The 25,898-nt window shown below is 42.8% G+C and overlaps 1 protein-coding gene across 3 annotated transcripts in view; it reads right to left on the bottom strand.

The window, feature by feature from the left end:
* Positions 1-2: 2 nt before the first annotated feature.
* The window catches only part of plcg2 (phospholipase C, gamma 2), a 98,722-nt gene continuing 72,826 nt past the window's right edge, over positions 3-25,898 (bottom strand). For all 3 annotated transcript variants that reach the window (XM_088995726.1, XM_088995727.1, XM_088995728.1), the window contains 13 exons: positions 24,491-24,559; positions 24,283-24,392; positions 24,086-24,182; positions 23,930-24,002; positions 22,878-23,050; positions 22,258-22,360; positions 16,902-17,105; positions 9,847-9,986; positions 9,560-9,668; positions 9,307-9,474; positions 7,941-8,029; positions 7,679-7,851; positions 3-5,341 (listed from right to left, as the gene is read on the bottom strand). In XM_088995726.1, the coding sequence (XP_088851852.1) occupies positions 5,299-5,341; positions 7,679-7,851; positions 7,941-8,029; positions 9,307-9,474; positions 9,560-9,668; positions 9,847-9,986; positions 16,902-17,105; positions 22,258-22,360; positions 22,878-23,050; positions 23,930-24,002; positions 24,086-24,182; positions 24,283-24,392; positions 24,491-24,559 (1,551 nt within the window). In that variant the 3' untranslated portion in view covers positions 3-5,298. The remainder of the gene's footprint in view (positions 5,342-7,678; positions 7,852-7,940; positions 8,030-9,306; positions 9,475-9,559; positions 9,669-9,846; positions 9,987-16,901; positions 17,106-22,257; positions 22,361-22,877; positions 23,051-23,929; positions 24,003-24,085; positions 24,183-24,282; positions 24,393-24,490; positions 24,560-25,898) is intronic.

Raw genomic sequence — 25,898 nt, 5'->3', positions numbered from 1 at the left:
TCTATAAAGGATAGCATATACAGTAAAGTCTTGTTATATCGATATCGGTTATATCGATAGTACTGCTTATTACAATACAATTTTCATTTCCCGGCAAATTTCTAGTCTTTTATGAAATAATTAGTTCCGGTTAGTACGATACCTGGTTATCACGATAATCTGGTTACTACAGTGCCCTTTTCATCTCCCACCAGCCAATTTGGTCTTCTTATATCGATACAAAAGCAGCTTAAAGTTGAATCAATATTTGCTGAAGGATTTCAATACAGTACCACCATTAGCGAGATCTGTATCTGTAACACCGTTGGTCATGTGAGCAGTTTCCGTGTCTTGCACGGTCATCCTCAAGCACTATAACAATGTTGTAGCGGAGCTCACATCTTCCATTACTGCTGCAATAGCATTTGAAACCAGTGCCGTGCCGTGAGCTTCATGGCTGGTGAGGCACTGATGTCATCACAGTCAGATTTACAAACATGAACTCTACAGAGTAGCTTATTCACCATTTGATTGGCAACAGTTAACGTGTTTTGTTTAAAATGTCATGTCAGCCTTCTTTATATATATATGTACAAACTAGCATAGAAGAAAAGAATAAAAAAACGTATGATTGTGTTACCTTTACTTATAAATGAAGTCCATGCGCCGCTCCTTCTGAAGAAAGGCATCGATAACTTCTTTGTAGAAGCCTTCCTTATCATTCTTCAGTTTTAAAAGTCTCAATGGAGATCACTGCCAATGAAGAAAGTCGTCCTTGATCAGTCCTGTTCCGACTGCATGTTTTCAGTCTTTTCAGTGCTGAGAATGAACGCTCCACTGATGTTGTAGCAGCTGCAACAGTGAGCACGAGCTGGATCAACTTTGTCGCCTCAGGAATAGTTTCAATGAGAGGAGCTGTCCAGGAGATTTACATCCATCCCTCACCGTTTGTGAGCAATACAGTCCCGTGTTGGTCTTCCTTTAATTATTATCTCCTGCTTCGATTGAAAGTCCAGTTTCGAAAATTCTTTCAATTTAGATATGTAATCCACCATTCTAAAAATAAGGCCAAGCAACATGAAAAAATGACTGGATGGTTGCACTTAACTTGCTAACTGTTTACTGCAGCTTGCTGTCACTAATTCTTTCATTCTGCAACCGAGGAGTCGCAAGAAGAACCTGTGGAATCACCAGTGCCCCGTCATGAGGCAAGAGAACTGTGTGCCTCACCTATGCACACAGTTTTGATAAAAATAAAATAAACACTGTAGTACAGTGTTTATTGATAGAGTGCTTATGCACATGAGTAAACATATTACGTTATTTCATGCTTAGATTAGTAAACATATTATGTTATTGCATGTTTAGTTTAGTCTACATGGATTGTTAAACTCATTAGTTGAATAGTTTTGAAAGCAGGATGTAACGAGTATCAAGTTTCAGTCTAAATGTTCCCCCAACATACTTGTCCGTAGCTGATTGGACAACAGATCGCTGCTGTGGACGTTCAAAACTAGTCCGAGCGGGAGGTCCTGTCTCTCTCTTTTTGTGCTCTTTGTTCCGTGTGCTCCTGGCTTCCCTGCTCCAACGAGAGATGTGCTCTTTTTGTTTCACTAGAATAAAGTAGCTTTTTGTTCAACATCTATCGTCCTCGATTATATTTTTATCGCAGAACTTCGTTGAACACCGAACCAGATGAGAAACAAGAATTTGAACCGAACATTTATAATGTACAGTGACTGTACATTATATACACCAGCTAAACTGTAGAAATGTAGTTCATATACTAAAAGTTTTTGAACACTTTAATAGCGATATGCAGAGGGACAGCAATGCGGTCTCACTGCAGAGCAAGCCAGCACAGTTAGCATAGTCATTGCGCAATCCATGGTGAGGCTCAGCCGGCTGCTGCCTCACCGCTCGTCTCTACTTAGTATTTGAACGGTAAATATGAAAATTCAGCGATTTTGAAAAAAAATCCACAAATGGTGAAGGTAAATGGAAATGAACTTTAAATGACAAATCACTAAATAAATACAACGGTTTATTTTTTCATTCTATATTTCCGTGATGACAGGTGAGGCCCAGCCTCACCTGTCTCGCCTGACTGCATGTCACTGTCTGAAACATACTGTAGTCTTCTTATATACAGTTGTTCAACACCAATTTCAACCATGGGGAAACATAAGAATTGTGATATCGGAACGAAGTACAAGGCAATAGTGGCTGTGGAGGAGAATCCAACAAGAAGTAAATCCTCCATCGCGAAAGAGTTCGACGTGCCGCAGAATACTTTATCAATGTAAGTCATGTAGACGTTGCAGTTTTTGTTTTCCATACATGTATTTAATTGTGTTGTATTCAGATATCTTTTTATCACTTGCAATCATCACTGTTTTTCATTCATGCGTTCGTGGTTTCTCTCGTGTGTATAGAAAAACTTGAGGATTTTGCATTGGTTGAATTTTAGAAAGTACAAAAGCATGCTAGATACGCAATCCATGAACTCAAAGAGAAAATGACATGCCATCTCAAATATCCCCCATTTATTGCCCACTTTTAATGCAGTTCGGCAGTGCAGGATCGGATAGATCGATAGTCCGGTTATATCGATATTTTTCCTGAGAATATTGATATAACGAGACTTTACTGTATATATTTTTTCAGTGTCTATTTTGTCGGTGGGGTGTTGTATATAATCATCCACAAAGGGAGGCGCCATAGAAGAATCTTCCCATGGGCTGCACTCCATTTTTTTATTGAGCAATGCATCTTGCTGCATCTTTCCAGATTGGTGATGGAAGATAATCTTAATGTGTTGTTGTCTTAACTTTGTTGTTGTCTGAGCAACAGACAAACATGGGCTGCAACACTCTGAATGGTGTATCGGTGTAAACACCACACAATGTGACCAAAACAGTTCAATACCAGAATTGTTTTATCTTTAAGTGTATGGTCTGTAACCAATAAATAATATTTCGATGTTTGAAAAAAAAAAACTGAATGTGTGTTACTACAGTATAGGTAACAAGCATACACCTGGAAGAAAACAGCTTGTTCAAGCCATCTTCACTTTTTCTTAAGCTTCCAATCGTGTGTGGGTACAACAGTGTAAATTTCAAGGTGTCATTTAGACATTGTGCTGAAACTCATCCCAAAATCATGTTTTATTTTGAGAATGTATCCTATTAACTAGATTTTGAGTGTGCGACATTTCCTTTCGCGATTGCATATGCATGCATGAATGTAGGCGAGATAACCACCAACAACAACAATTTTGCTGTTTTACTGTGATGCCTATCAACCACCGTGCCTACCTTGTGTTAAAGATCTAAGCTTGTCCTCCAGGACTATTGGTCTTGGTGTTTGGTGTTGCATGAACAACACACATTGGCTTGACATCACACTTGAAGGTGACATGACAATGTCTATAAAAACTGGATCAGGGTCACCACTTTGGTCAAGAATCGCCGTGTGGTGCTTGGTTATTGTTGTCATACTGTGCGCTTCGTTCCTCAGAATCCCTCAGCAAATATATATATATATATATACAGTAAAGTCTCGTTATATCGATATTCAAGGGAGTCCGAAAAAATATCGATATAACCGGGACTATCGATATATCCGACCCTGTTTGCATGTAATTTTCTCCGTGCGTGCATAGAAATAGTATCGATATAACCGGGACTATCGATATATCCGATATCGATATAACGAGACTTTACTGTATATATAAAATCCAGTGTCCTGTCGTATGGTCCCAACTGGCAATGAGTTCCACGCAGCAATCAGTTTCTCCACAGAGCACAGCAACAGAGCTTGTCTCCCCCGGCCTCCACACTCAGAGGCTCTCTGCCTTAAGAGCTTTGCTTGCCAATCAAGCCGTGATCAGCCACAGGTGTGGGGTTTGAATTGCTGCCTTCCACCAGAAGGGGCCAAAACTCTCTCTGGGTGAAGCCAATTTAGGGGAATGTATTTGCCCTCCAGGACCCAGCCTCTCGTGACATCACAATATATAATAGTATTCAATAGAAAACATTGCTTAAAAACAACAGATTGACATCGTACACTATCCTGTCGTATAAACCTCGCGTCAGCCATTTTGAATGCATTTTGATTTACGACTGTTTGACCTACGGCCGTTTTGTCGGAACGGAACCCGGTCGTGACTCGGATGTTAACTGTATCTGATTGTCTCCTTTGAGATGTTTGTTAAGAAATAGTTATTTTGTATCCTCATTTTGTGCAATGCTGCTCCGGCAAATAAACATCCTACTTTTTCGATATTGTCACGTTCAGATTGACAGCCGGGGTCGGGGCCGCGCCTCCCCGCTTCCAATACTGTCAATTCCTTCATCAGGATGTTAAAACGGGACACTGTCAACTTGTATTTGTACTTTGTATTACCCTCGACTTTCTATATCTTTGGTGCTCGGTCCGATGTCCCGCCCACATCCCGTAAGTAGTATTATCTTTCGGGATTGTTCCTTTTCTGCACCACCGTGTGCGAGTTGCTTTTCGCCATTGGCGTAGTATGCGGGTCGGGTTTCCCTTTGCCCCCCACTTGTCGTTTTTAGTATTCCTTTATTTTGGATTAGTCCCCCGGTCCTCTTTTTGGGACCAGTGCTTTGTGTTGTCTCTTAATAAATCATCCTGCATGGACCTCTGTCTCTGTCGCTTGCTTGGGGATCCAGACATTCAATTTCGCTCCGACGAGTCGGCTGCTCTCTACCTCGTTCGGAACGTGACAGATCGAAACAAGAAGGACCATCTCGAGTCTTTATTTTACCAAATGCATGGCAAACGCACTGTGGAGTTTAACAGCATTGCTGGCTGAAGCGGTGGCAGCCGTTGAATAAAATAAAAAGGTCTGGCGGTCGTGGTTGTAAGTACGGGTGGTAAGTACGTAACTTGCGGCAGTCCTAAATCAGATGTTACCTGTATTTTGTCCAATGGTGGTTGAATAACTGGAAAACCGAGCGTGTCTACATAGTTGTCCATTAAAACAAAATCTCCAGCCTGTTGCCAAAACACACGCAACCAAGCAACAACGATGGCAAGAATGACAATCAGTGACTTTTTGCAGGATGTATCTGGTTTTACACAACAATGGCACGGGCTAATGCTAAAAAAATACAAGAAATAATCAGGAATGAGAACCTAACAACTAGATCCTGACACCGGTGACGATGTGTCTGATTTTTGAAAGTCATGACACATTTTGAAAGGAGAAAAAAAAGGGATTTTATTGAGACTTGATTCATTTTTTCAGTGTCTCTGCAAGTCATTCAGCAAGATGATGTGAGGTCCGCCGATTCCTCAGGAATAGAATGTACTGCTTTTTAGCTTCTTTTGTTTTGCTCTAGGAGATGAAAAAAGGGGTGGATTTAAACACATCGAGAAGAAATAAAGAGCACAATCTGTTAACCATCCACGGTGCGGTGAAAAAAAAAACATTTGTTTTCGGAGCAAGGCAGTTTTACTAATCATGTCCTCACTATGTATGGTATAAAACAGGGGTCGGGAACCAATGGCTCGCGAGCCATATACGGATCTTTTGATAATTGCATATGGCTCGCCGATAAAATTAAATACAGTGGGACCTTGGCTTACGAACTTAATTACTTCCCAGACACAGTGTCTAAGGCTAAAAATGTGTATCCTAAAAATAATTTGCCATAGGAAACCATTAAAATGAGAATACAGTAAAGTCTCGTTATATCGATATTCAAGGGAGTCCGAAAAAATATCGATATAACCGGGACTATCGATATATCCGACCCTGTTTGCATGTAATTTTCTCCGTGCGTGCATAGAAATAGTATCGATATAACCGGGACTATCGATATATCCGATATCGATATAACGAGACTTTACTGTAATCCGTTCCCAGGTCCCCATAAAACATAATTTTCTACTTTCTAATTTTCTAAGCCTTAAAACTACACACAAAATATACCTTATTTTATGTATAATAAATGTGCTATAGTATTATGATTAAAGAAATAAACTGTACTGTACAATAAAGTCATTTTATTTACCTTTGTGATGGTCGTTAATGGCTTGATGGAATGGAGTGTCCGGTTTCCTCAGCATTTCTTTCATAACTTTGCTGCTGTGAAATGTAAATTTCTCCACTGCGAGACTAATAAAGGCAAATCCAATCCAATCCAATCCAATTAAACACTTGATGAGGAACGTAGCCTTTTTCCTCCTTGTAGGTGCTTTCTCGGTGATAATTCTATCTAGTTCTTCATCAATTGTGATCTGTTTAGCTGGGTTAATAGCTTTTTGCACCAAGTGTAGAGATGACTTGTGCGGGTTATTTGATGAGCCCGATTGATGGGATATTTAACCTTCCAGTCCACACTCTGCTTTTGAACTATCAAAGTTGAAATGGGTCCAAATTTCACTGTTTTCTATCCATTTTCTCACCATTTTACTTGTTTTTTTTTCCCTTTTCTTTTTTTGTTTCAAGCTGTGTCCTCTCCCTTTCGTGTGTGTGTGTTTTTGTCTCTTTCTCTGTCTGCCTGTCTCTTTAATGTTTAACCCCCCCCCCCAAATACTGCTGGGTTCTTGACCAATCACGTGGCTTTAACCGAAGACGCCATTTTGTGTTTTGGAGAATGGCCTCACTCTCTCTCTGTCTGTAACCCCATCCCCAACTGCTGCGTTCTTGACCAATCACGTGGCTTTAACCGACAACTGGCCTCACTCTCTCTCTCTGTCTGTAACCCCATCCCCAACTGCTGCGTTCTTGAGCAATCACGTGGCTTTAACCTACAACTGGGGGCGGGGAATAGAGGGCAAAAAAAAAGTCTGCTGCCATTTCCTTGTTTGGAGAACGGGCTCATTCACGAACGAGACATCACTCATTGTGGCAGCTCCGTGTGTATCCCGAAAAATAGTTCATATGCCAAAGTAAAATTAACATAAATGTAACGTTCGTAAACCGAAAAGTTCGTAAGTCAAGTAGTTCGTAAACCGAGTTCCCACTGTACATATTCTCGTTTTTTCGCCGTTCATTTCCTGTTGGAGCTGCAGTTGGCGGAAAGTGCAATTTTGATTGGATGATATTGGCCGTCATGTTGAAACAGGTATAAGTCCCTTTAAATGAGCCCGACGAGTACACTTCAGCTTGAATGCACCGGACCGAATTCGCCTTTGTGGAGAGAAAATGTTCCGATTCTAACTTGCAATGAAACAATACCATCGATGAAACAGTCGAATGTCAGTGACATTTTAAAAAGTCCCGTGTTAACGTTAGCATCAATATACTTCATGCAGATAGCAAGTGTGGAAGCTCATGAGCCGTGTGCAGGCTAGCTAGCAGTAACTTCGCCTATGGACCCGATCGTTTGGCTGGATATTTACCAATCACGAGGAACGGAATACCATTCATGTTAACGGTGAGTACTATCGCAAAGTTATTTTAAATAATACATTCTGACATTTTGTTGAAAAGTGGTCGCGCGTGTTTGCGTGCGTGTGGCTCTCACTGAAAAACATCTCGAAATATTTTACTTTTATGGCTCTCTTAGGCAAATAGGTTCCCGACCCCTGGTATAAAATGTTAGTGGTGCTCACAAGACTACTCATACAAACACACACACACACCCATCCGCAAAGCAAAATATGATAAAATACTGTACTTTTTCGCTCCACTGTAGCTTTTCCTTTGAAATGGAAAATGTCGTACCTGTGCTCACTTGTGCTGCGTTCTCGAACAAACTGATTTAATGTGGGAGGTTGGTCAGGGGCAGAGGACATCTTAATGTTTGTGTGTGTATTGTACAAGAGTCCTTCTGAACCGAACTCTGCTTGTTTTCTCCTCAGCTGGCTGGTGGAGGAATAGAGCTCTTCTGTTGTTTTCTAAAAGACATGTATGAAAGGTTAAAAAGAAAAGACAAATGCAAGATTAAAATCAGCTTTGGGTCATCCGAAACGGTTTGTGTACTCACTTCTGGTTGTAGTACTTTAATGTCAACTAATAGAGAGGCTAATTCTAAGCTTTCATTGAAGGCATTCTTTAGAGGTACAGAGCGGTAACCTAAAGAAAGAAAACATTCCGAAAGTTGTTATGCAAATTTCAGATTGACACATCTACACTACCAACTTCGAAAACTTCACACCAGGCTGTATTTTTCTTGTTTTATTTTTTTTTCAGAACACACAACAATTTGACAGATTGGATTGGAGTCCTTTGTTGAAAAGAAGGCAGTGAAAACACAGACTCAAGGAAAATTGTCATTCGGTCTCATCCTGAGACCAACCAGCTCACACACAAACCAAGTATATGTCCTTCATCCAAAAGTCAATTTTTTTTAAAGCATACGTCAACTACACACACACACACACACACACACACACACACACACACACACACACACACACAACACACACACACACACACACACACACGCACGCAAAGACAATGAAACAGTTTGTATGTGCGTACTTCAAGAGAATTTAAGGACAACCGACACCTTTTTTTTGTTTCCTAACTGAAATGAGAAAAACGTTTTATAGCATCTGAAATACCCAAAACACGCAGGATATATTTTAGTCGAATGCAAAACACCAATAAAAATAACTTAAAGTGTCCAAAAACTACTTCAAATTGAACCCAGCCAATCTCAGAAGGTCCCGCCCCCTTTTTCGTGATGTCACGCCAAGACGTCTTGCCTTGCTCGAGAATCAAAACAATGGCTTCAGATTCGGAGAAGATGCTTTCTTGTTACTCATCCAGTGATGAATATGATTCAAATAGTTCTGAAGAGGAAAGCATAAATATTTGCAATCGATTAAAGATGTCTTTCCGGGTCATTTTGAGGCATCAGGACTGATGTGTAGCACCCAGAACATGCAGAAGATGGTGCCCAAGCTACGTTGGAAATGGGCCGATTTTTCTCCTTGGCATTTTTGTCAGCGAATATCAAATGGATGTTCGGTGTAACACACAACGATTCACCATAGCGTTATTTATGTTTTCCTTCTAATTTCGCCATCAACACGGATCAAGTTTTCAGAACAAACAAAGTACCCAAAATGCATTGTGCGTCGCTTTCTCGGTCAGGAGCGTTCCTTCCGTGATGTGACGTCAGGAATCGTCACCAACTGAAAAACAAGACTTCCGGAATATTCCGCGCGAGTCTTAAAAGGTAAAATATAGCTATATGCGGTGGAATTCGCCGAGTAGAAGTCATTTGAAATTACAAATTATGGACACAACTTGTCCGGAGGCGTCGGTTGTCCTTTACGTCATGAGAGGGAATAGGTTCGAAGTGAATGGTTTATTGGAATAGCAGATGTGTCACTTGTTCTCACCTGAACAGATACCTTTGACAGGAAACATTGCCTGAGCGAGGAAATTTGGATCAGAAAACATGTCTTCCTCATTGACCACAAAGCGCAGGAAGGTGAGCTCGGGCTCATACACTTTGAAGCACAAAGGTTGTGTTGTGGCTTTCCACATCGGGTTCAGACCGTTATCCCCTGCACCCATCAGAAAGACAAACAAGCTGGAATTTTCAAAGAGTGACTTTATTGTCACGTTATGAAGATGTTCAAATTATCTTACGGTAGACGCTGGTCTTGGACTTTGCTTCAGTGTTACCACAAAGTTCAATCTCCACAAAAGGACTAGAAATTGAGCGTCCGAGCTTTGGCAGGTGTCTGGCAGCAATCACCTGAAAAAGGTAAATTAACCATGTCAGAGACAGTGGTTAGTTCTATGGACAGCCTGTCATGTTTTCAGGTTACAAGATAAATGACTTCAAGCATTGGATTGAAATAAATGGGTTCGGATGAGTGCGTCCGTCTGTTAAAATGGTAGATTTACAGTCGGAGTGTGATGATCAAACATACCCTAATCACAATGTTGTACTTGACATCTTTCCTCTCCTGTTGCGGGTCATAGCTATCAGAGCGCATTAGCTCTGGTTTGAGAATGTAACCAGAACGTCCATTCATACCGAAGAGGGTGTGGTTAAGCTGGGTGTATTTATCTGGGGGAGAGGTGGACACAGTACATGATTATGGAATAACTATTCCAAATGTACTTATTTATTGAAAAGACAATCCGATTTCATGAGATTATTACCCATCTCTTTAAGAAAGAAACCCCCCAACGATTGCTGATATATCTGTGTAGGCTCTCAGTCGTACAGGAACGGTCCATCGATGAAAAGGTTTCTTCAGCCGTCATCTGTACTTCATTGTAGGTGTCGGACGTTTCGCTTCTTATCCAAGAAGCTTCGTCAGCAAACTAAAGTCTTACTGGTAGTTTCGGCCCTATATATATCCCTACTGTCCAGACGTGGCGGTGCCGGACTCTGCTATGATCGTTCGTACAATAGACTGCTTAGGCAACATAGGCTTAGTTATGTTGACGAGGTGATACCAGGGCAAATTGGGCAATCAGGCCAGTCGTCAATCAGGACAATAATCAGCAATCAGTGGAGCCGCATGGATTAGTCCTCTGGTCCTCCCTACCTGAGAGGAGGGACCAATCATAGCAGAGTCTGGCACCGCCACGTCTGGACAGTAGGGATATACATATCGAGCCGAAACTACCAGTAAGACTTTAGTTTGCTGACGAAGCTTCTTGGATAAGAAGCGAAACGTCAGACACCTTCAAAGAAGTACAGATGATGGCTGAAGAAAACTTTTCATCGATGATTGTTGATATAATTAGAAATGGGGCCGTGGACCAGCACCGGTCTGTGGGTCATTTGGTACCGGGCTCGGCAGAAAAATAAACAACTTACATTACCTCCATTTTATGTATTTTGTCCGTTTTATTTTGAAAAATGACAGGATCCTCTGTTACATGCATTTACAGGATGTTCCTCTTGACACAGGTGAAGGTACATTTCTCTGTCGTGTTATACAGGGGTGTCAAAATCTGGCCCTCGTGGGCCGCCGTCCTACGCACAGGATTCAAGGGAACAGGCTCAATGGACACACCCGATTCTAATGATCAGATCATCAGCAAGCTCTGCGGAAGTCTGACATTGTCACGATTTGGTTGGCGACCAAATGGTGGCGCTGTTGGCCCCACCTGCACCCGCACAGGTGCTGGTCGTCCTGATCAGTGGCAGAATGCCACGTTCTGGTTGGCGACCAATGGATAATGCTGCCGGCCCCTCCCTCAGTTGCTCAGGTGTTGGTCGTCTTCATCAGTGGCAGTTAAAAGGACTCCCGGATTGAATGTGTTTGCTTTACCCTGTCAAGTTTGTTTCATCTTGCCAGACTTTTACTCTTGGTTTTTCATTGATACTTTGTATTTTTATGTTCAGATGATTTTGATGTTTTATATTTGGTTCCTGATGACTTTATTTAAAGGCAATTTCTCAAATACAACCTGCTGCTCTTTCCTGCCTGCTTTTTGGGATCCGCAACCGCCATCACCACCTTGCACACGTGACAGACATGAGCCCGTTCCCTAGAATCAGGTGAGTTGGAATAGGGAGACTTGGGAAACATGTAGGACGGTGGCCCTCGAGGACCAGAGTTTGACACCCCTGTGTTATAGGGTACTATAAAATGAAATCCGGGAATTGGCAAAATTTTGATAAAGTTTCAATATGATGGGGAAAGGACCATTCAGGAGAAGGAAGAGAATCCTCTGACATTCCCAAAAAAAGGCTACATTTAATTGACGGAGGATTGAAGGAGTCCTACTTAAAATATGGAATTATCTCAATGGGAGATTCCCCACACACCAAGCCACTGATATTAAACCGGTCCGTGGGGGAAAAAAAGGTTGGGGACCGCTGTGCATGACAACTTCTTTGTTGCAAAGAGGGCTTGTGAATACAAACAATACAATACAATACAATGCAATACATATTGATTTATATTGGTGACGTCTTGGCGCCCCCTGCACAGCTGCCTCTACAGCAGCCCCTAACCCTGTTTAAATCCCTTTCCGTCCTACTATTTTGTTTATTTATTTGTTCGTCTTTTGTGTATTTTTGTTCCAGAAACTGATGGGGAGGAGATCTCCGTTATTTTTTACTACTGTGAACGGAGAAACCACTTGCACATGGGATCCCGTTGTTTACAGTCGAGACCAGTTGCTAGCCTGGTGAGCTAATAGCGGGCTAGCGACCGCCAAACCAAACATCCTCCAACAAGCTGAAGAGGACAAAACGGGGATGTTGAGCCAGGAAAAAACCACCACAGAAAGAGGAGAAGAGAACCGACATGTCCTCCCGTCCGTCATTATGGGGAATGTGAGATCGCTCCTGAACAAGATGGATGAGCTAGCGGCGCTAATGGAGTACCGTGCACCAAGATTGCCTCTCATCACGGAAACATGGCTGTCGGCGATCACTCCGGACACACATGCTGAGTTGGAGAGTTTCCAACTCGTACATGCGGAAAGGAATGCAGGCAGGGGTAAGAGGAAACGAGGGGGAATTGCTGTATTTGTGAACAACAAATGGTGCAATCCTAGGCACATCACGATCAAAGAGAAACTCCGCACTCGGGACATTGAGATGCTAGCCATTAGCCTCAAGCCACATTATCTTCCACTGGAATTCTCACACGTCATCAGTTATGGCTTACATTCCCCCAACGGCAAATGGTGGCGCTGTCTCTGATGCTCTGATGATTGTCATGAACAGGCTGCAAATTCAGTCGCCCAACACCCTGCTCATCATCTCTGGGGACTTCAACCATGTCTCCCTGCAGTCGTCCCTCTTAACCTTCACACAGTCTGTGACCTGTGCTACCAGAGACAATAAAATCTTGGACTTGTTTTATGCAAATGCGAAGGATGCAATAAACCCTACCCCCTGCCTCCACTTGGAAGGGCAGACCTCAATATGGTGTTTCTCCAGCCTATATACAAACCCTCAGTGCACAGACAACCAGCTGTGACCCATACGGTCATAAGATGGTCCACAGAGTCTGAAGAGGCCTTCACTGACAATTATGGAGAGGACATTGATTCACTCACAGACACCATTACGGATTACAAAAGCTTTTGTGAAAGAAACACCGTACCCACAACAACGGTGCAGTGTTTTTTCCAAAAACAAAATGTGGATTAATCCTGACATAAAGGCCCTGCTGAAGGAAAAGAAAAGAGCTTTTGAGTCGGGGAACAGAGAGAAGCAGAAGGCCGCGCAGATCCAAATGAGGAGAAAGATCAAAGAGGGGAAAAAGGCCGACAGGATGAAAAGGGAGGAGCAGCTGCAAGCCAGCAATGTCACTGGTATCTGGAAAGATCTGAAAAACATCTCAGGCCACAAAAGCCCAGTGACATTGAATAGGAACGCCAAGGATTCGGCATATGGACGAAACCGCTCTTTCAACCATTTTGACCAGACGTCTGTCGCTCCTACACCACCGTCAACATTACCTGGAACTGCACCTGCACCCACTATCACTGTGGACTTCCCCTCCCTGCCTCCTCTCACGACAAGCTTCCAGCAACAAACAACTGCCCTCTTAACCGACGTCACACCCCCAACCACCACTCTGCCTCCTGGTTCCTGTCTGTTTGTCACAACCGCACACGTGATGAACCAACTGAGGAGGATGAAAGTTAGCAAGGTAGCAGGTCCGGACAACATCAGTTCCCAACTCTTCAGGACCTGCTCTGACCAGATGTGTTTCATTATCCAGCACATGTTCAATCTGAGCCTGGTCCCAGTGCCAAAGATCGCCCACCCGTAGGAGTTAAACAACTACAGACTGGTGATGCTGACATCACACCTGATGAAGATGCTGGAGAGACTCGTCCTCGCCCACCTGTAAAGACTGGCAAGCTCATCACTGGACCTGCTACAGGACCTGCTATCAGGTCCTTTAGCCTGGACCACTGGACCTGCTATTGGGCTGTTTGCCTACCAGCCCAGCATCAGTGAGGAGGACGCCATCATCTACCTACGCCACTCGGAGCTGTTGCACCTGGAGAATGCTGGGAGCAATGTGTGGATCACGTTCTTCAATTCTCCAGTGTCTTCAACACCATCCAGCCGAAACTACTGGGGGACAAGCTGCGGCATGCTGGGGTGGACCACTACCTCACATCTTGGATTACAGATTATCTCACAAACAGGCCACGGGATGTGAGGGCAAAGAACTTTGAGTCGGACAGGCTACTTTGCAGCACTGGAGCGCCAGAGAGGACAGTCCTGGCTGCATTCCTGTTCACCCTCCATACCTCAAAATTCAACTACAACACTCTAACGTGCCACCTTCAGAAGTTCTCTTATGACTCCGCTATTGTGGCCTCATTACAGAGGGAGATGATCGAGAGTAAAGGGGACTGACCAAGGACTTTGTGCACTGGTGCTTGCATAATCACCTCCAGATCAATCCCGGGAAAACCAAGGAGTTGGTTGTGGATTTCTGCAGGAAACAGTACACACCCGCACTGTTGAATATCCAGGGCACAGACATAGAGAAGTTGAAATCCTACAAGTACCTGGATTTTATTGTCAACAATAAACTGGACTGGAGTACAAACACGGATGCCCTGATGGCCCTGATGAAAAAGGGACAAAGTTGCCTCTTCCTACTCAGGAAACTGAGGTCTTTTCAGGTTCAGGGGTCACTCCTGAAGACTTTCTATGCCTCCAATGTTGCTTCAGCCATCCACTATGGAATTGTCTGCTTGTCAGGCCGCATCACCGACTGGGGTAGAAAAAGACTGAAGCGCCTCGTCAAGAGGACCAGTTCTGTCCTGGGCTTCCCCCTGGACTTTCTGGAGGAGGTTGGGCAACAGGCAGATGCTAGCTAAACTAAAAGCTATGGGGATAGCCCCTGCCATACCCTCCAGCCCACCCTGACAGTTCTTTTGACAAAACCTTTTTGTGCAGTTTTACCTTTCAGTTTCCTGTCATTTTATTTTGTACTTAGAATACTTTGTTATAATTCCATTTCAATGTTGCTGCTGTAGAACGCAAATTGCCCCATTGTAGGACTATTAAAGGCTTTCTGATTCTGATTCTGATGTAGCGCTTTAACAATAGCTACATATGTAACAAAGTGCTCAACATGGGCAGCTATCATAAAAGGAAATAAAGCACTGACAAAGATAGTAGAAAGCATGGAGTAAAACCAACATCAAGTCGGAATCATCCTGAGTTAAATGCTCAAGAGTACAAGTGAGTTTTGAGACGGGTTTTAAAGATGGGTAGCGAGGAGCCTTGGCAAATGTTCAGTGCCAGGTCATTCCAGAGAGTGGGACCAGCAACGGAAAAGGCTCGATCGTCTCTGTGCGTCCGTTTAGTTTTTGGAACATCTAATGATGTCTAGTCAGCAGACCTGAGGGTGTAAAGGGGCGGATGAGTTCTGAGAGGTAAGGAGATTTGAAAACAAATAACAAGATATCTAAAACGTCTGTGTAAGCTCTCAGTCGTACAGGAGTGGTCGGCTGAGGAAACCTTTTCATCGAAGATATCTAAAATGTATAGGGAGCCAGTGAAAGGATGCCAGAGTAGGAGTTATGTGATTCCCTCCCTGAATTAGCCGAGCTTTCTCGGATATAATTGCTTTATTCACACTGTCGCCGGCCAGCTGTTTTTCGTTAATCCAAATTAACAGAAGTTTTTCAACTACTTCTATTGCCCGAGACCGTTGCTTTGACAGCGCGGAGACACCTTCAGCAACACACGCACCATTAATGGCTTCTTATTTGCGAAGGATGGTAGCAATGGTGGACTTAGCATATTGCTACTGGGCTGTTAAATCAGACAAACGCACACCTCGTTCGTGTTTCTCAATGATCTCCTATTTCTCCTCGACTGCAATTTTGTTTTGTGTCTTCTTCGGCTGAACATGAGCCGGTGGTGGGGTCTTTTTCGGTCCCATAACAGCGAAAGGTTTTTTAGGTGTTTTAAATCATTGAAGACGATCGACATGTGCGCTCAGAGAAAGGGGATGTGGAAAGGTAGGTAGGTACTGTTCGGTCGTGTGGTTTGGTGTTCTTCCGCTGAAGATTACTCCACCAGCCGTGGTGGGGCGGCGATCCATGTGTATCCCGAAAAGTAGGGCGTATGCCAAGGTTTAATTTTCATGAATTTAATGTTTGTAAACCGCAACATTCGTAAGGCAAGGTGTTTGTAAACCGAGGCCCCACTGTACTGTATAATGAAGTCATTTTATTTACCTTTGTGATGGTCGTTGATGGCTTGGTAGAACGGATAGCGTTTTACAAAAACTGTCTCAAGGAGCTCTGGGTTGTACATCTTGGAAGTTGTGATATTGCAACAACAGATGCAGCACACATTAGAAACATCATTAATAGCTGGTTCCCTTGCTTGTCTTCTCATTTCAAATTGAACTGATGGCTAGTGCGGGTTATTTGTGGAGGCTGATTGATGGGAATTTTAACCTTGCAGTCTACACTATCTTTGAACTATCAAAGTTGAAACGAGTCAAAATTTCACTGTTTTCTATCCATTTTGTCACTCTCTCTATGTCGTCAGCCTGTCTCTTTAATGTTTAAACGACCTCCCCTCACTGCTGCGTTCTAGACCAATCACGTGGCTTTAACTATAAAAGCCTGGGGGCGCGGAATAAAGGACAAAAAAATGTTGCAGCCATTTTCTTTTTCTAGAACGGGCTCGTTCGCGAACGACACATCACTCATTGTGGCAGCTCAGTGTATCCCGAAAAATAGTTTGTATGCCAAGGTAAAATTTTCATAAATTTAACCTTCGAAAACCGAAACGTTCGTAAGCCAAGGGGTTCGTAAACTGAGGTAATTAATGATAAACCAAAGACACTCCTACCACCAAAGCACGTTGAAATGGTGTCATCCCCAGAAGTTTCTATGTATATATAAACTCATGTCACACAAATAGCAATGATGAAATTGCTATTTGTGTGTCATGAGTGTAAGGTTGGGAAGCAAAACTCAAATACAAGCACATTTGCGGCTCAGTCTGGATAATTACCTGCCGTCTGGAAGTTAAGAGCCACCATGTGACAACCAACTGCCCAGAGAGGGTAGGGGTCATAATTGGAGGACTCCACACGCTGTCCTTTTGGGTAAATCCGACTCAGTGCCTTGTGATTGTACTGCAGGAAATCCATGGAAAGGTTCTTTCCTGGTGTTTTATTCTCAACAAAAGAACGGACCTCTTTGCAGTTGTAGCATTCTGCAAAGAAGAGTGAAGTATAAACAGGCACATTCCGAACACACTGATGAGTGTCATGAAACAATAAATTTGATTTGACACGCTGTGTCGTTTGTGAGCAGTTGTTCACCCAGAGAAAATATGGATAATAACAATAATATTTGCAATTCTAGCAAAATTAACCAGATCCGAAATTGCTTTAAAATTGTGGTTCAGGAGAAATCTAAATAAAATGAAACAGGCTTGTATAAGACAATTGGTTCCCCAAAATTCATGTGCACAACATTTTCAGTTCATTCCTCCACTCAAATGATTTGTGTAACTTTCAATGAGGCTTTAGCACCTTACCGCAGTTAGTTCGGCCCACATGAGCAAACTGCTCCAGCTCTCTAAGGTATGGAGGGTGCTTTGACTCCTTACACAGATCTTCAATAGGATTTAGATCAGGTCTCATAGAAAGTTTTTGGGAATAGCCCAATAATTTGCTCTTTGCAGATCTTGGATCGTTTGAGCTGAACTTTGGGTCATTCGCTGAGACCAAGCTAGCTAATATTGGGCAGGCAGCCGGTTTCACAATCGAATACCATATTTTCCACACCAAAACCTGCACTGGATTATGAGGCACATCTTCAATGAATGGCCTATTTTGTCATTTTTTCATACACAGTAAAGTCTCGTTATATCGATATCGGTTATATCGATATTACTGCTTATTATGATACTATTTTCATTTCCCAGCGAATTTCTAGTCTTTTGTGATATAATTAGTTCCGGTTAGTATGATACGCGGTTATCACAATACGCGGTTATCACAATAATCCGGTACTATGATGCCCTTTTCATCTCCCGCCAGCCATTTTGGTCTGCTTATATCGATACAAAAGCAGCTTAAAGATGAATCAATATTTGCTTTAGGATTTCAATAGAGTACCACCATTAGCAAAATCTGTATCTGTAACACCGTTGGTCACGTGACCAGCTTCTGTGTCTTGCACTGAAATTCTCGAGCACTATAAAAACGGTGTAGCAGAGCTCACATCTTTCATGACTGCTGCAATAGCATCTGAAACATACTGTAGTCTTCTTATATACAGTTGTTCAACATCAATTTCAACCATGGGGAAACGTAAGAATTGTGATATCGGAAATAGGTACAAGGCAATAGTGGCTGTGGAGGAGAATCCAACAAGAGGCAAATCCTCCATTGAGAAAGAGTTCGACGTGCCGTAGAATACTTTATCAATGTAAGTAATGTAAACGTTGCAGTTTTTGTTTTCCATACATGTATTTAATTGTGTTGTATTCGCATATCTTTTTATCGCTTACAATAATCACTGTTTTTCATGCATGTATGTACATGCTGCCGTTCGTGGTTTCTCTCGTGTGTATAGAACAACATGAGGATTTTGCATTGGTTGAATTTTACAAAAGAAATAGTCATTAAAAAGTGTAAAAACGTTTTTATTGAATGCATATGTTTATTTTTTACTTCACTACAGTACAAAAGCATGCTAGATACGCAATCCATGAACTCAAGGAGAAATTGACACGCCATATCAAAGATCCCCCATTTATTGCCCACTTTTAATGCAGTTCGGCGCAGGATCGGATATATCGATAGTCTGGTTCTATCGATATTTTTTCAGGCTCCCGAGAATATCGATATAACGAGACTTTACTGTATCAGCATGGATTGTAAAATGCATCCAAGAATGCAACCACTCGATGAAGCTACATTCCCTCCGTTCCACTCAAGAGCCTTTCATGGCCGCCTCTGAAAAATGTAAATTAACAGTGACTTAAATAAAACTACAAAAATTGACGGTAATGTATCAAAACAGAAAATCAAGAGAGGAAATCACATCATAAATTCCATACCCCCTGCCCTGGACAGAGACTCAGAACCAGAAAGATCGTCCCTACTGCCGGCAGGAAACGCAGTCATCCATGACATACGTCTGAATTTTGCGGCTCGCTGCCAAGCGATTTATTGAGAGTACATGCAAATTAAAGTGGTACATTACTAAAACATAGTTTTCTTGATTAGAATACCACACCTCTGGACGTTCTGAGCACCAACAGCTGGAAACAATAAAACATTGTGTTTTCCATGAACTGATAACTTTGTAACCTGGCTAATGAGCTCCTTCCTGGGAGGGAGTTCCAAGGCTAGATATCTAGATGATCTACGTTCGAGTTGAACGGAAGAGGAATGGAGACCAACAACGATGTACAGTACCTGTATGTTTTGAGACTGTGAAAACCATAACTCAAGTCTGTGTTTTCAATAAACACCATCACAGCTCTCCTTTTTTCGGAGCTGCAACAATATCTTATCTGATAAAGCAGCAACACAGTTTAATTAACCAACAGCAAGATACAACATTCTAAACATGGCTCCACCAAGGAGCCCTTTTGGGGTAGACATATTGCCATAATGACCATACACAAGGCGCACCGGATTTTAAGACGCATTGTGAGCTTTTAAGAAAATGAATACTTTTAGGTGTGACTAATAGTGTGGAAAATACGGAACTACTGCCCCCACATTCAAGACACCCTGTCCCAAATGCAGCAAAAAAAAGCCCTCGAAGATAACAGAGCCGTCTCCATACTTCAGAGTAAGGATAGTATTATTTACCTTGTATATTGCATTTAATTTCTTCTCGGTCAGTCTATATAGAACTGATGCATTTTGCCCAAAAATTCTGGTTTGTCCATTGGACATTCTCCCAGAAGCTTTGCGGTGTGTCAACATGCCCCCTTGGTTCACTTATAAAGTTTACTTTGGCTTAAAAATGATACGATAAGAACTGCACTTTTAATTACAGGACACACTTTGAGTAAACATGCAGTACATCATCACCTAAAAGCAAGCAACCACTCATTTGAAGACAGTGAGGTTAAAATCTTAGCTAAAGAAAAGATCGTTTGAAAGAGGAGTAAGAGAAGCAATTTTTGCAAGACAGCAAAACTCTTCACTAAATCACCTTAGTGGTTCAAGGTTTGAATTTAGAAGGTGCTTGCAACAGACTTCTTCGGTCGTTACCACGTAGGCTTAGTCAAGCTAATAAGGTCATACCAGAGCTAATGAGGCAATCAGAGCCAGGTGTACACCATTAAGGGGAATCAGATAGGACAAAAGAGGTAATCAGAATAGCTTCAGGGAGTATTCTACTTCTACTGCTCACCCTACCTTAAAGCAGGGACCTATCAATGCAGAGGTATGGGACCGCTACCTCTGTCTATAAGGGATGTATACAGTATAGAGCCAGCGTTAACAGCACAACTTTAGTTCGCTGACGAAACCTTTTCGGATGAGGAGCGAAATGTCAGACACCTTCAAATAAGGACAGAAGACGGCTGAAGAAACCTTTTCCTCGATGGACCACTCCTGCACGACAGAGTTTACACAAACATGTCGCTATGCTATTTTCTATAGGAGCACCAAGCCAATTTCATGAGTTTTAAAAAATGTTTCAGTTGAACCACAATTCAAAATCAATACCTGATCTTCACTGCTAAATACTTTGTTGACATGTGTATGTACTTTTGAACGTTAGAGATGCTGTATGATCCAAAGCCTAAGCAAAGCAACTATATAAGGAATGAACATCAGTGTGCTGTTGGAGCGTCCATCCATCCATCCATCTTCTGCCGCGTATCTGGGGTCGGGTCGTGGGGGCAGAAGCTTCAGTAGGGAAGCTCAGACTACGCTCTCCCTAGGCAAGTGTCCTTGAGAGTTTTGAAAGGTGTTTAGAAATTAAATGTATTATTATTATTACTTCTTCCAGCTCGTCCTGGCGGATACGGAGGTGTTCCCAGGCCAGCTGGGAGACATAGTCTCTCCAGCATTTACTGGGTCGTCCCCGTGGTCTTTTGCCAGTGGGGCATCCTGGAACACCTCGCCATGGAGGCATCAGGAAGGCATCCTAATCAGACGCCCAAGCCACCTCATCTGGCTCCTCTCTATGTGGAGGAGAAGCGGCTCAACTGAGCCCCTCCCGGATGACCGAGCTTATCACCGTATCTCTAAGGGAGAGCCCGGACACCCTACGGAGAAAACTCATTTTGGGCACTTGTATCTGGGATCTCGTTCTTTCGGTCACAACCCATAGCTGGGTGGCCATAGATGGGAGTCGAGACGTAGATCGACCGGTAAATTGAGTGTTTTGCCTTTTGGCTCAGCTCCTTCTTCACTATGACAGATCGGTACAACTACAAAGTCAATCATTAAACTGCGACCAAGGGTGTCCTGTACCAAGTGCACATATGGACACCTTTATGTTTGACCCTCCAGGTCTCACTGTCACATGAGCATTGAAATCACCCAGCAGAACAAGAGAGTCCCCAGCAGGAAGTACTCTCCAGCACACCCTCTAAGGACTCCAAAAAGGATGGGTATACTGAACTGCTGTTTGGTGCATATGCACAGACAACAGTCAGAACCCGTCCCCCCACGAAGGCAGAGGGAAGCAACCCTCTCGTCTACCGGAGTGAATCCCAACGTACAGGCGGCGAGCCGGGGGGCAACGAGGATGCCCACACCTGTTCTACGCCTCTCAAAGTGGCCAAATCCAGAGTGGAAGAGAGTCCAACCCCTCACAGGAGGGCTGGGACCAGAACCTTGGTTGTGTGTGGAGGCAAGTCCAACTATATCTAGTCGGAACTTTTCTACCTCGGACACCAGCTCGGGCTCCTTCCCTGCAAGACGTGACATTCCATGTCCTAAGAGCTAGCTTCTGCAGCCAAGAATCGGACCGCCAGGGTCCCCGCCTTTTTCTGCCACCCAGCTCACATTGCACCCCCCCCCCCCCCCCCCCCCGGAAGGGGGATTCACGTTGCCTCCTCAGGCTGACTTGGCTCGCCAATGGGCCCGATCTTCCGGCCTGGCTTGAGAGAGGGCCCCCGGTGACCCGCATCCGGGCAAAGGAATCCATCAATGTTTTTCGTCATGAGGGGTCTGTTGAGTCGCACTTTGTCTAGTCCCTCAACTCGGTCCTGTTTGCCATGGGTGACCCTACCAGGGGCATAAAGCCCCAGAACACTTAGCTCCTAGGATCATCGGACACACAAACCCCTCCACCACGGCAAGGTGACGGAAGTTGGAGCGTATTTTACAAAAATAACCTGTAAGAATGTTTTTTCTGTCATTGCAGCTGCATGCATTTACCAAAACGATCCTTGTCCTTGCTGCGCGGCTGACAGTAGACAACCAGATCTGACATCTCCATAGCAACCTCTGCCTTCTTCTCCACTTCCTCCTGCTGCTTGATCTGAGGTTGTAGAAAAACGGAACATCCTTGTTCAATATGCTCTACTTTTGTTGTAAGGTTTGTCTTCTATTTTGTAGCACAGTATGATCGAGTCTCAAACTCAACTTCCATGAAACTTGTCAAGTAGGGGGCAGCAAAATATCAACATGTGGCCCAAAAATATCCAATGGGCCGCGGGTTTGCCAAAGCTGCTGTAGAATCTAAGGAAATGTACTAACAAGGCTAAATTGAAGGGGTACAAATGCCTTTTCAGAATTTGAATGTCATGCAAGGATATCGTTTAAAAAAAAGAAGTTTGTGAATCTTTGCACGCTGCCAAAACTTGTCATGGTGAAAGTAATTCATATAATAAACTAATACATGAATAGATTAATTAAACCAACCACAACAACAAACACAATAATAAGAATAAGAATAAAATTAATAAAAATAATAAACATAGTAGTAATAGTACAGTGATAAAGTTATCAGCAGTACGAACAGTCCTGATCTGAATATTTGTCAAGCAAACACTTGCCTCTTGTTCTCGACTGAACTGCTTTCTCATCTCTCTCTGAGTGATACTCCAAACCACCTTGTACCAATCAAAAAGCTCCTCCAAAGAGTCTGCGGCCAAGTCATAATGAAGACCGTCCTGCTCGATGTTCTGCAGTGTCAGAACATGCAGCTTTCCATTTTTACCATTTTTCACTGAAAAGAGAGATGAACTCAGTATCACAGCAATAACTGTTCATTTCTATTAATTTCAGGGACAGCGGTTACGACAATGGACAGACAGCTTTCTATGTTGTCAGGTTACCGGGTGCATGAAAGGAGTAATGTTGTTTTACACGATTCTAACTGTCGCACTGAAGTAAGAGGGAGAAAAAAAACAAATTAAACACGAACACCTTGCCTTACGAATTTTTCAGTTTACGAACATTAAATTTATGAAAATTAAACCTTCGCATTGCGTCTGTGTAAGCTATCAGTCGTAAAGGAGTGGTCCATCGATGAAAATGTTTCTTCAGCCTTCATCTGCACTTCTTTGAAGGTGTCGGACGTTTTGCTTCAGCGAACTAGTTCGCTGAAGAAGCATCTTGGATAAGAAGCGAAACGTCCGACACCTTCAACGAATTACAGACGACGGCTGAAGAATCATTTTCATCGATAAACCTTGGCATACGCACTAGTTTTCGGGATACACGGAAAAACACCAAACCACATGACCGAACAGCGCCCCAGCCGGCCTATCTTTCCACACCCCCTTTCTCTGAGTGCACACGTCGATCGTCTTCATGGACTTTTTTCAGATACTTTTGCTGTTATGGGGCCGAAAAAGACCCCACCACAGGCTCGTGTTCAGCCGAAGAAGACACAAAACAAAATTACAGTCGAGGAGAAGAAGGAGCTCATTGAGAAATTTCAATTTGAGAATTGAAACAGGATAATATAATTGATTTCCACACGTGATCACGTCATAAATTGGACCAGCTTTAGCAAAATTCATTTGTCACCCTCATTGTTTGCAAATAAATTTACATCAACTTCAAATAATGTACGATGTAGAAAAAAAAGAGAGGTACTCACAGTTTTGTATGTTGCACTTGGATATATCCACCACACCCTTGCAGAGTTCTCCCAATGGATTGTCTTCGATATTCTGTAAACGGCGATGACATTTTAATCCTTATTTTACCATTAACCATCCAGTTCAATGATGACTTGATCAAAATGTTTTCAAACCTGTTGTCCAAAATCGTGTTTGGTGTTATTGGACACTTCCTCAACATAATTGGATGGAAAAAAGAGCTGCACATTTCCACCATGGTCTCCTTTCCACCTAGAATACGAGGAGGAATGTGAATGTTTTTGTGTGCGCGTGCGTGTTTGTGTATTTTTAGACTAAGTCATGTCAAACAACAATGTACAAATGGACTTACCAACCATCATTGTCCTTTGACACATTATGTATTAAAGCCCCTTTGTTGAAGGTGAGTTCATCGGGCATTTTAGCCTGATAGCTGTAAATAGCCCGGACGGTACTCTTTGGCTAAGGTGGACAAAGGAACAATCGAAATTTAGGCATCTAGTATGTGAAGCATAAGACAAACAACAGCTAAAACAGAAGTATTTCTGTACTGTACACACCAGTGATGACTCAATCTCATTGGGTTCCACATATGTCGTCATTTCGTACAGGGAGGCAGTGTCTTTATCCTGTTAAAAAGAATCAACTATAACTGTTCTTGACAGATGTTACCTCAATGAAGTGGGATTCAAAGTGTTCACGTAAAAAATGTCATATTAGATTGTTGCTTTTTTCATGTCGGCGATTAGGGGATAGTACACCTGCCTTTCATTTCTGAGGTTCTGTGTATGAATCTCAGATCAATCAATAATTGTCTAAATGTGAGCGTCAACAGCTTTACTATTCAATGGTTTTGTCATTTTCATTTGTTTTTTGCGATCCTACGCCAAAATGGAACTGTATAGTGCCACTTAGCAGTTTTTTTGACAACGATACTAGTGCAGCGTGTTCTACCGGAAACAAATTCCTTGTGTGTTCTACATACTTGGCAATAAAGATGATTCTGATTCTGATTCTGATTGCGCCCTGACTGAGGACCAACCCAGTGTGAAAATTAAACCTTGGCATACGCACTACTTTTCGGGATACACATGGAGCGCCGCCCCATCACGGTTGGCGGAGTAATCTTCGGCGGAAGAACACCAAAGCACACGACCGAACAGCGCGCCAGCCGGCCTACCGTTCCACACCCCCTTTCTCTGAGTGCACACATTGATCGTCTTCAATGATTTTTTTAAGGATACTTTTGCTGTTATAGGATCGAAAAATACCCCACCACAGGCTCATGTTCAGCCGAAGAAGACACAAAACAAAACTACAGTCGAGGAGAAGAAGGATTTCATTGAGAAACACGAACGAGATGTGCATTTGTCTGACTTCACGGCCCAGTAGCAATATGCTAAGTCCACCATTGCTACCATCCTTCGCAACAAAGAAGCTATTAAAGGTGCGTGTGTTCCACGGCAAATTCACTCTGATATCGTCGTGCGGCAACCTGGAAGTTCGTCGTTTATTGATGATTTTTAAGAGGAGGAGAACGGATAGTTCGTGAACTTTAAGCACTGTACAGGGATTCATTACTCGTCATGTTGAGACAGCCAGTTCTGACAGTAAAGCTGACGAAGCCTTCAAGCAATCATTCCTCGAAATGGTGAAAGAAGAAGGCGACGTTCCTCAGCAAGTATTTAATGCAGATGAGACCGGCCTTTTTTGGAAAAAAACAGACTTTCATAACACAGGAAGAGAAGTCTGAACCCCATTCCATCAAGCCATCAACGACCATCACAAAGGTCAATAAAACGACTTTATTATACAGTGCAGTGTATATCTTTCATGACAATACAATAGCACAATTATTATACATACAATAACGTATATTGTTTGTAGTTTTAAGGCTTATTTAGTTGAAAATTATATTTTATAGACACCTGGGAACGGATTATTCTCATTTTAATGGTTTTCTATGGG

This window comes from Hippocampus bargibanti, linkage group LG05, assembly GCF_051943395.1.
Source record: "Hippocampus bargibanti isolate YZ-2025 linkage group LG05, ASM5194339v1, whole genome shotgun sequence".
Taxonomy (NCBI): Eukaryota; Metazoa; Chordata; class Actinopteri; order Syngnathiformes; family Syngnathidae; genus Hippocampus; species Hippocampus bargibanti.
This window is presented reverse-complemented; position numbering and strand designations above follow the sequence as displayed.